Here is an 11,584-nt window from a genome sequence, read left to right on the forward strand (position 1 = left end):
GCCACACCGCACCACCAGCAGCTACACTGGAACCTATGACTCTAAGTGGGCTCAAGAAAGAGCACTGAGGTGCTACAAAGAGCCTGGCTGAAATGGGGCAAAGGCCTGGTCTCCTGGATGCACTGGCTGCCCTGACTGGTTTCCTGTTCTCCTGGTGTCCAACATCATAGGTGTTGTTAGCTCTGTGCTGTGGTCAGTGTAGCAATCCTGGCATGGCTGTGGCATAGCAGCAGGTACTCAGGTGAATGCTCCCAATGGATGCAGAATACTACCAAGCTAGAGGCGTAGCTAGAGGGAGTGCAAAGCACTGAGATTTGCAGGCGCCTGAATGCCTTGTGCAAGTGGCCCCTCCCCTTCGGAGCCATTCCAGGCACTGGGAGCAAAACGGAGGCGGAATGCAAAACATAGTGCTTTGCACCCCCTCTAGCTACGCCACTGCCAGGGAGGATGTTTGTGTTACAGGGAAGAAGACGGGGAAAATAAGCAGGAAATTTATATGTGTTATCTCTGTGGAACAGATGGAAAATGCTCGACAACTTTTCATAGAAACTCATCCCTGCTTTGTGCAGGGCAGGGCTGATTCCCCCTTTCCCTTTAAATATGTCTATCTTATCTTTTTATGTTGCATACCACACCACTGGTTTGTGTGGTACTACAACAGGCAGCATAGAGAAGTTCCTGCTCCCAACAGCTTCCAGTCCAAAATAGGGAAAGCGCAGGGAGAGAGGAATGTGTGTGTGGGGGGGAGCACATGGACAATCGGTGCCTATTATAAGGTTATAGGTGGGAGTGAGGATGAAGAGGAAAGCCAAAGGCCAGGCAGGAAAGGTGGGTTTTGAGGAAGTATTTGAAGAAAAAGGAGAGAGGGGGCACTCCAGAAGCAATCCAGGAGGCAAAGAGGGAAAAGGTATCTAAGGGTACCACAAGTTTGTGTCAAAAGTGCTGGAGTCTCAAAACACTGGAACCTCTTCAGGGTTTTTGCTACAGTTGATATGAACTCATTCAAATTAGCAAAGGCAGAATTATAACTGTCCATTCCTTTGGCCATTGTCTCTGTTTCCTTGACAGCAAACACTCCAGAGGTGGCAACATTCTGCCAGAGAACCTCCCTCTGCCCTGGAACACTTCAACAGAGGGGCAGAACCTCTGGTGTTTCCAGTTTCTTCTTGGCACTGGAATGAGCATGGGCTGGCCAGTGGCATCAGAAGAGGCAACCCAGTGCTGCCCTGTGGGATCGAGTTCCACAGTGTAACTGGGCCTGTAAGTAGAGGAAGGGCTGGGTTAGGCCAGTGAGGGGTCCTGGGCAGCATCAGTGGTACCTGGTCTCTTCCTTGCCCACTGAGGACTGACCAGTGCTCAACCAGTCCTGTTGATGACCACGCGCCTGAACCCCTTGCTTTCAGGCCCATGGCACCTACCAGTGCTTTCTGGGAAGCAGCTTGAAATGGAGCTGAAAAGATGTGTGATGATGAACAGGAAGGGAAGACATGGCATAGCCGGCAAGTGGAGCTGGGTGGACTGGGCACAAAACATGGCAGCAGAGGGCACCGTGTTACTTCCATCTGACCACTGCAGCCCTTCTTGGGTCTGAGACATGTATAGCTGGTACATTTCTGAGCCTCTTTCTCATCAACCATGAGGACTAGAGCACTTGTTTTTAAAATGAGAATGAGAATCTGTACAAGAAAGGGGCTGGGACTCTGGACCACTGTGCTTAGGCATGCTTAGGGCCTAATCCTATCCAGCTTTACACTGCCAATGCAGCTGTTCCAAAGGGGCCTGCGCTGCATCCTGTGGTGGGGTGGGGGAGTCATGGAGGCCTCCTCAAGATAGGGGAACATTTGTTCCTTGGGACTTCATGGAGGCTGTATCAGCACTGGAAAGTTGGGCAGGACTGGGCCCTAAGTCTTGCATCAAAGATAAGAGCAGGCTGAACCAAGCTGAGGAGAATTCTCCTTAAGCTCTGTTCCTGAGTGCTGCTCTGGTAGCATGTGCCAGCACAGTCTCTTTACCAACTCAGGGCAAATTTCCTAAATACCAGCTGGGATTGAACCAAGTGGCGTTCCGTGCCTTGGCAGGAGCCAGGTTCAGGGTGTTTTTTCCCCCTGCTCTTCTCTGCCTGCAGGCTGCATGCCTGTGTTCAGCATTTTCCAGCCTTCCCTTTTTGTTGGGGGTGTCAGGGCAATGGCAGCTGTTCTTGTGAGCCCAGCCGGAGAAGACTGGGGAAGGGGGGCCTGGAGTCCCAAAGCGCAGACTGGAAAGCCTCTCCCAGCAACAGTTTAGAGCTCGCTCCTGCACTTTGGGCCACCAAGGGCAGCAGGTCTGAAGAGCCACTGCTGTGTGCCAGTCTGTTCTCCGTAATCCCATATGCCACATGGATTTGGAAAGCCTGCTGCTTCCTGGCAGCATTCGTGATTTTGTTACTTGAATGTTTCCCTTTCTGCTGCAGGAACCATAAAAGGGATAAAAACGATAGCTTCTTACAGCATCAATTCATTTTTGAAAAATGGGCTGGCTGTCAGACCACACAGGATCCTCCGCCAGAACAGTTAATAAGAGGGGGAAAGTGTGATTAAGTAGTGCTGTGCATAAAAGGGTGAAATCATTTCCCTGGAAGCAGGTTGTAGCACCACTGGTGGTGTGCGTATGTCTGTATCTGCTGTGGTCTTCTAATAGTATTCCTCTTGTTATATTTTTTCCCCAGCAGTTTTTAGGTGCCAAAGACAGAGTTGGCTGCCACCCAGGGCAAGACCAGCTGGTGCAGAGGCCCTGCTTGTGGACTGAGATGGACTGGCTGTAACAACCTGTGGCAGGTGGAGGGGAAGGGGGAGTTATGATGAAGAGTTCCTTCCGAGCTGGTCTCCACCGGGAACTTCTGAATTCCACATCTTCTGCATTCCACCCCATCAAACGGTACAGGATCTACAGACGCGCACACACAGGTTTAAAAAGCGGAAGGCCTCTGGGCCTCATTCTCACTCTGGGGGGGCCTTGACACAGAAGTGGTGGTGGAGGATTGTTAATGGCCTTGGCAAATAAGTAGTGTGAAAAATTCTTATCAGAGGAGTGGAAGAGAACCATGCAAAGAAGTGGAGGGCAGGGAGGGGCATCCAGGCAATGGCACATCTTTCAGACCATTTTCTGCCCTCAGGTAATTGGGTGTAAAGCATTGTTCAAGTGACCTCTGTCAGTGAAACACCCAAGTCCCTGCAGCCCTCTGAGTGGCGCGATCCTTCCCCCCGCCCTTACTGCCTCCCTCCACCCCTGCAAGGACTTACAGGGGTTTTCAAACTCCCTGAGAGTTTGAAAACCGCTGACATAACCCCCAAGATTCTTATTTCAAATCAAATTCCAGTAGTTCCCAGAACAGACATGAGCGGTGATCAGACGCTGATAGTGATCGGATAATGATGTGACAACCCACTGCATTACACGTGAACATAGATTAGCCAAACAAAGGGTCAAAAATATAACTGGTTTATTTAAAAACCCCAAAGAAAAAGGAACTGAACAAAATGGGGAAAAGTATAGCAAAGCAGGTTGATGGGAAATGCCTCAACTCTGCTGGATGGATATAGCTTGGGCATGTTGGATGCAAAACTGGCAGTGTCCAGCAGAGGGAGCCGGGATGCTACTGAAGAGCAAAGCCCACAGAAACCCCAATATATTGTTAAACTGCTGAAGCTTGCAAGCTGACTTGGAGTTAAAACAGAAAAAACACACAAAATGTATTCCTGAAACCCTCGGTTCCCAAAGCCCTACTCGAATTTTAGGAAAGGTGGGGGTGGCCCAACGGTGCCAGCATGATCGTGTCACTGCTGGGAGCAAGGGGTTTTTTAAACTTACTGGGGGGGGGGTGCACTGGCCTCTGGGAGGGTCCAGTAGCCTCACAACACCCTCTACAGGCCTTCCTCCTGCTCTGAGTAGCTCCGATTGGTGATTGGAGCTCACATTGGGTTTTCATGCAAAATCAAAATATTTTGTGATTTGCATCCTGCATTTTGGGCACCAAGGCAGCCTATTCCACATGAAATACAACAAATGCAATCATAGCACAAAAGGATAAAACAAGGAGAAACTAAGCAACAGTATTGAAGGAATAATTTGCTTTATCCTACCCATTGGCAAAGGTGGGGGAGGCCCGACGGTGCCAGCATGATCATGTCGCTGCTGGGAGCAAGGGTTTTTTTAAACCCACTTGGGGGGGGGGTTGCACTGGCCTCTGGGAGGGTCCAGGAGGCTCACAATCCCCTCTACAGGCCCTCATTTTAGAACCCTTTCCAGTTCTATAGTATCCTGCTTGAACTGGTCACCTGACACAGTATTTCAAATGTGGCTGCAGCGTAGATTTTCACTAAAGTAGTTGCAGTCCTGTTCTTGATCCCTTTCCTAATGACCCCTAGCACACATTTTGCCATCTTTACAGCTGCTGCCTGCTGGGTTGGGGGTTTCTTGGAACCATCCATTGTGGCCCCTTACAAGCAGTTGGGACAACATCCTGGAAGGCAATTTTTAAAAAACCACCTTCTTTGTCTGGCATGAAGGCCTCAGGGGTGTTAGCAGGCTAGCTTCTCTGATGGTGGCTATTCCATATATGCGGAGTGCCATAACCAAGAAGCCCCCTCCCCATCAGCCAACCACTGTAGCCTCTGGTGGTGGGGACTGAGAAGAGGGCCTCTGTTGATGAATGTAGTAGTCAGGCAGACTTTCAGGTTCTAGGTAAGCAGCCGGTGCTTAAATTTGTGCCCAGAAGCAGGCCGTAACCTGGGGAAGTGGTGGCCCTCTCACCTGTCTCCGTTTGTAACCCAGCAGTTGCATTTTGTAGGACCTGCAGTTTCCGAGAAGGCCTCAGAGGCAACCCCATGTACAGCGAGGTAGAAGAAGTGGGGCTGGTGGAAAGCTCTTAGCCTGTCCAGACTTCATGTTGTACTTGCTGCCTCCAGCCTGTGTTTGCATCCTGCATTTTAATCAGGCCATAAATGTATCAGGTGTGTTGCATTTCCCTTTTTCAAAAATTGTTGTTTTTTTTTTTAAATGTACTCTTTTGAATTTATGGCACCTCTAAAAAAGGGAAAGAGCTCACTGCATGGGCATGGAAATCCCATTTGCTGCCTTTTGGATTGCCACAGATCTGCTCTGCCACCTCACTTGTAGAACTGTTCATGGGTGGGTCACAGCACAAAATCTCACAGAACACGCCAAGGGGAGGCATGCACTTCTCCCCACAGTGAAATGTTTTTCTTCTAATTGCACAAGGGACAAAGGGTTGGAGTCAAAAGTCTTCAGAGGGTCTCTGACATGGCATGCATGCCCTTCGTTAGGGCATATCTCTGCCTTAAGTTGGCTTACAGTGCAGTCCTGTGCATGCGGAAGAAGGTTCCACTGTTTTCAGCAGGGCTTACTCCCAAGAAAAGGTGGTGAGGATTGCTGCATTAGTGAGTGTTTAGTAGACCAAATTAGAAGCTGAAACGTGAGGGCTATCTTTGCCTGAGAATGCAGGCTAGGATTCCTGTCCCAGATTCTGCTTTCGTAAATGCACCTGAAAATTAGTGCCTGTTTCCCACTGTTGGGCGGCAGGACGGGGGGGGGGGGGGAGAGATAAGGTCTCAGCTGATTCCTGTTCTGATTCAGGTTTCTCCTCTTCCTGGCAGCTCCCCTGGGATATTGACCAGTTGCATCCTCTGCTGGAATCCTCGGCCACCTAGCTTGCTTCAGTACAGTCTTTTAAATGCCGCAGAGTTGTCCTTACCCCCTAGATCAGGTTTCTCCATTGCTTGGTCCACAGAGATACACTTTCCTAACCTCCCCCCTTTGATAGTCAAGATGCAACTTTCAATGGTAGTAACTCCCACTGTGATTTTTTTACCCCGTATCACCCTACCCAGGACACTAGGAGCAGGGAAGCCCTGAGTTGAAGTTTCTTTTTTAAAAATACATCTGTTCTTTCCTAGAATATCTGGCGTGCACTTAAAACCATATCTCAAGTTGCAGAAGAAAGAACGGTCTCTTGAAATAAGCCAGGACCCTCCACGAAGCCCACCCATGAGCCAACCAAGGTTTGTACAGGAAGAAAACCATCACTGCACCACCAAGCCCAGTCTTTTCCCCAGCCCCGCTCTCCGGAAGTCCTTTGGCAGTCTTTCTCCCAACTCGCTCGGCAGTAGGAATGGCAGCAAAACCCTGGCGGAAGGGGCGAGCGCCAAGGAGAAGAGGAATTCCTTGCCTACCACCATCCACCAGGGGGATGATGGAGAAGGGCCTCTGGACATCTGGGCAGTGGTGAAACCTGGGAACACCAAGGAGAAGATTGCCTTTTTTGCAGCCCAGCAATGCAGCCACCACAGGGTTTCCTCCTCCATGAAGAACAAAAGCACCTGGGACATAGATGGGAGAGCAACTAAGCGCAGGAAAAAGTCCCTGGATCTCAAAAAGGCCAAGATTCACCTGGAAAGGGTGAGGGAGGCCAATGGAAGGTGCTACCAGCCTGAGCCATTTGCCTGTGGGATCGAACACTGCTCTGTACATAATGTGAATGAGGGTGGGGAGGGGGGGTTTCCAGGCCGACCTTTGTCGGTCATTGAGATGGTGGCTTTTCTGGAGCAAAGGGCAAGCATGCTGCTCGCAGGGTGCACCAAAGCCTGCCCCGGTGCCTCTGCCACTACCAGGTTCCCTGGACTTCCCAAAGCTCCCCTCCCGGCCTCTGGCCCTTTTCCTACCTTGGGCACCTACGAGGCTGAAAAGGCCACTGGCGAGGGCAGCAGCGGCGGCAGCAGCGAGGGGGAGCAGCCACCAGCAGAGCCAGTGCGCGTTTTGGACATGGTTGCCAAGCTGGAATCGGAGTGCCTCAGGCGCCAGAGTGAACGGGAAGCAGGAAGCCTGTCCCGAAACAACAGCTTCCGGCGGAATGTGGGGCGAGTGCTGCTGGCAAGTGGGACACCAGCAGAGAACGACACCAGCAAAACGTCCTCCAGGGTTCTCGGCCAGGAAGAAGAAGGTGGTGGGGAGCGTGGAGGCTGGAGGTCAAAGCATGTTTCTTCAGCAGAAGACAGGGTCTGGGAAGGGTCCTCTCCCAGCCAGTCGCCCTCTTGCACAGGGGCCCTTGATAGGAAGGTGGATGCTAAGCTTGATCAGGGAGCCCCAGGCACATCTGGCCACTGGAGCCAGACTGAAAAGATCCCCAAGGCCCTCTCATCTACATATCCAGAAGTTGCTCAGATGCCCCCACATTCCACAGGTAGCAAAATGACGACTGCTGATGGTGCATCTAAAGAGCCAGTAGCAGCTTTGTCGAATCTGAACTCGGCACTAAGGATGAAAGAATCCCTCAGCATCTCTGTCACCAAGACAGGCAAAGGTTGCAGAAAAACCCAGCCTGCCGGCTGCAGCTTTAGTGAAGATTCTCTTCCAGGAAGGTTGTTCTTGTTGTTGTCTGAGCCTCAAAGCCAACAAGGGCACCTCCGGTCAGGGGAGGCTGTGGCAGAAGAGGGTCAGCCTCAAGGAGAGGAAGCTTCTGCACCTGAAGAACCTTGTGTGATAAATATCCTTTCTGGGGAGCCACAAGGCTTTCCCCCAGAAAGTGCTTTGCAGGTCCTTGGCTCCTCCCAGTTAAAGAGGCAGAGATCTCATGACTTTTTGGAGACCAGGTTCAAGATCCAGCAGCTCCTGGAGCCTCAACAGTATCTGGTCTTCCTGCCTCACCATATCATAGTGAAAATCTTTGGGTTGCTGCCCACTCGGAGTCTGGTTGCCCTCAAATGTACTTGTGGATATTTCAAATTTATCATTGAATACTACAACATCCGACCAGCTGACTCGCGCTGGGTTCGGGATCCACGCTACAGGGAAGACCCTTGCAAACAGTGCAAGAAGAAATACGTCAAAGGGGATGTGTCTCTGTGCCGATGGCACCCCAAGCCCTATTGCCAAGCTTTGCCATATGGGCCCGGATACTGGATGTGCTGCCACAGATCCCAGAAGAGCGTTCCTGGGTGCAAGCTAGGCCTTCACGACAATCACTGGGTCCCTGCCTGCCACAGCTTTAACCGTGCGATTCACAAGAAGTCCAGGGAAAATGAGGAGGACTCTTAGCCCATTCCCTGCGTCTGTCGGGAGCCTCAGTTTTAGTGGGAAGAAAATTTCACGCCTTGTGCTGTTTACACTGTATATATTTTGTGGGTGGTTTTTCTTTCCCCCTTCCACAGGGCTATGAAACTGCACATGCTTTTAAATCACAAGAGCCTTTACCATTTAGAGGAAAGATAGCATTTAGCTGGTCTGTGTACACAACGCTCTAGAATCTCTTTGTCCACGAGAGTGTCTTGACAGCTAGTTGACCAATGTTAATTGCTACCATGCAGCTATGAGAGTGTTGCAGCTACAGTTACGTGTTTAAAGTGTCTCGTTTTGGAATCTGTACATCCTGTATAATATATACATATATATATATATAAATATATATATTAAAATGTTTCCGAAAAGAAACTCTAAATAGGTAAAGGTGAATCTTAAAAAAAAAAAGATGGTTTAACTGGACAACCTTAAAACTAGACTAGAACAAATATTTGTTATCTTCAGGTGGCAGCAAACAAAAATGGAATATTATCTGACAGTGAAGAGTATTAAGAAGCTCTGATCTGCTTTGCCCACCTTATCTGGTTCTTGTTTTTTACTTAAATAAAATGTGCATTCTACATTTGCCTCCTGTTAATCTCTTCCTTTTTCCCACTTCCTGCCCCCAAATGGTAAAAATTTTGTAGAAGTATACTGTGTACTTAGAAACAAATGTTTATATATATTTAAGTAAGAAATTATAGTGAACATCAACATGCATGTGCAACTATTGATAATCCCAGAAATCCAGGTCTAGTTCTCCAACATGAGAATGGTGACAAGCACATATCGGTGATTCAGTATCCAGCGATATCTGACTTTTCAAAACGTAGTAGCTGCTTTACCGATGCGTTTGTTTAGCTCGGTATCGAGAGAAAGAGTGTTGGAGATTGTTGAGCCAAGGTACACAAAGTCATGGACAACCTCCAGCTCATGCGCAGAGATTGCAGTGCAGTGAGGTGAGTCCACATCCTGAACCATGACCTGTGTTTTCTTCAGGCTGATTGTCAGTCCAAAGTCTTGGCACCATAGAGTTGGTACATATGCACTGATGAGAGTGACAAGTTCTGCTGATGAGTGGAGCTGTAGGGACAAGATTCTTTCACTTCCTGCAGAAGGCGGGATGATGGATTCTAGCAGGGTATTTCTGACTGTGAAGCCAACACCATGTTCCCTGGTCTCGTTTGGTGGTTTTCCCTGCAAGAAAGATGAGAAATTTCTCTCCTTGACAAATCCTGAATCTGGCACCCTCATCTCCTGAAGGGCGATGATGTCCATCTGCAGTCTGCTCAGCTCCATGTTGATGACAGCTGTTTTGCAGGCGTCGTCTATTTCTTGCAGGTTGTCAGAGAAGCCAGGTGTCATTGTCCTAACTTTCCAGGTGCCCGGCTTTAGGGCAGGAGTTTTCTGTTTTCTGTTGCCTGGTGTAGAATTGTTGATCCACTTGTTGGTTTTCACCCTAAACCCCACACACCCTGTGAGGTTAATGGACCATGGCGAGGCAGTACTTTACTGGCTGGGTACTGCCCAGCTTAAGGTGGGCAGCAGCTGCCCAATGAGATGCAGTGATCTCTCCCACCATCGGAAGCCACTGGTGGGTGCCTTAAGCCTGGGTGCTGCAGATTGGACCATCTGCAATGAAAGAGCTCATATCCCTGCCTTGGCCCAGGCAGGTGTTTGTCCAGCTGTACAACCAGTGACTCCCTGAGCCTTGAATGGGGAACTGGAGCCAGAAAAGTGACTCCCTGAGCCTTGAATGGGGAACTGGAGCCAGTGTTTGTGAAGAGATGACACAAGTAGATAGAGGATAACATAGCTGAGGGCAGGAACTGGGGCAGCTTTATAGGCCCAGTCAAGCAAGCCAGATAAATAGTTCCCAAACTAAACTGAGATACACCAGCAACAAGTGGATTTTGTGTTTGTGGCTCCAGGTTCTCTTTCTTCCTTGTTTGCTAATTTCTTCACTACCTGTCTGTTTTATAAGAGGAGGTTAAAGTGGCTAAAGAACTCCAGCCTCATGGCAGAGCTCTAAGCAGTTGCTCTCAGTGGGAACCAGGTGCACCTAAGCCTGGCAACCAAGCATGACCTTTGCATTAACTGTTCCTGTGGGATCATCACTGCTTGGACCCAAAGAACCATCTATTGTCTTATGAATTGACCAGAGAGATGGTGGTGTATGACGATAAATTCCTCATACAGCAGCCTCCCTTTCCTAACCTCCTTATGCTTCAAGGTCAGGATCAGATAAGGTGGATTTTCATTTGTTTTGGTGCATTTGCTTGTCCAGAAGCATAGCCTCCTAAGTGCGCGTTGTTGGCATCAGACGAAGACCAAGCTGGACCTGACTAAGCAGAGCCCTGGTCCAGCCTCTTGCTGGATAACTGAGATCTTCCCTGCCAGTGAAGGTAGCCTTCCTCACCCGTTGCTGGTTCCCTAGCAACTGCTTTCAATGTATTGGTACTAGTAGTGTGACTATGGGGGAGGGCAGTAAGTATTGCAGGTGCCACAACATGCCAGGTAAGCAGCCCCTCCCACCCTCAGAGCCATTCTGGGCAGCAACAGCCATCTTTTTCTCTTGGTATTCAAACAACAAAATCATCTTGATTTAAATCAAATCACCCTGCCAAAAAGATTGTTTCGACTTTATGTCACTGTCCTTCATAAAACACACTCCTGCTGTGGGGGCCTAACAACGGCCTCTTCACAAATTCAGCAGAGAGAAACTTCAGAAGTGGTGGAAGATATGGTAGGGTGACAAAGGAAGCACGTTAGGGGGATTTTGCTTCTTCCCACCCTGCTCTCTCAGTGCATTATGTAACACCGCAAAGTGGGCCATGGTTTGGGGCAAACTGAAGGAGCGGGGACATAAGGATGAATCAGGGATTGGATACGGGTAATTACAGGCCGGGTTCATTTCGGGCTCAGCCACAATACTGAAAGATGCTGTGCACCCAAATAGACATTTTCTTCACAGTTATCTTCATTTTAAATCTAACTTAAGAACATAAGAACAGCCCCACTGGATCAGGCCATAGGCCCATCTAGTCCAGTTTCCTGTATCTCACAGCAGCCCACCAAATGCCCCAGGGAGCACACCAGATAACAAGAGACCTCATCCTGGTGCCCTCCCCTGCATCTGGCATTCTGACATAACCCATTTCTAAAATCAGGAGGTTCCGCATACACATCATGGCTTGTAACCCATAATGGATTTTTCCTCCAGAAACTTGTCCAATCCCATTTTAAAGGCATCTAGGCTAGATGCCAGCACCACATCCTGTGGCAAGGAGTTCCACAGACCAACCACACGCTGAGTAAAGAAATATTTTCTTTTGTCTGTCCTAATCCGTCCAACACTCAATTTTAGTGGATGTCCCCTGGTTCTGGTATTACGTGCGAGTGTAAAGAGCATCTCCCTATCCACTCTGTCCATTCCCTGCATAATTTTGTATGTCTCAATCATGTCCCCCCTCAA

At 49.2% G+C, this 11,584-nt stretch overlaps 1 protein-coding gene across 4 annotated transcripts in view; it reads left to right on the plus strand.

Moving 5' to 3' along the window:
- Positions 1 to 8,692, plus strand: part of FBXO34 (F-box protein 34) — a 68,874-nt gene extending 60,182 nt beyond the window's left edge. For 2 of the 4 annotated variants that reach the window (XM_066629909.1, XM_066629923.1), the window contains 2 exons: positions 2,705 to 2,913; positions 5,952 to 8,692. In XM_066629909.1, coding sequence (XP_066486006.1) covers positions 2,834 to 2,913; positions 5,952 to 8,088 — 2,217 coding nt within the window. In that variant the 5' untranslated portion in view covers positions 2,705 to 2,833 and the 3' untranslated portion in view covers positions 8,089 to 8,692. Of the gene's footprint in view, positions 1 to 2,704; positions 2,914 to 4,825; positions 4,989 to 5,951 lie in introns of those variants that run through there. The other 2 variants (XM_066629929.1, XM_066629915.1) reach the window with 2 other exon arrangements.
- The last annotated feature ends 2,892 nt before the right edge of the window (positions 8,693 to 11,584 follow it).

The sequence above is a fragment of the Tiliqua scincoides genome, chromosome 1 (assembly GCF_035046505.1).
Source record: "Tiliqua scincoides isolate rTilSci1 chromosome 1, rTilSci1.hap2, whole genome shotgun sequence".
NCBI classification, from domain to species: Eukaryota; Metazoa; Chordata; class Lepidosauria; order Squamata; family Scincidae; genus Tiliqua; species Tiliqua scincoides.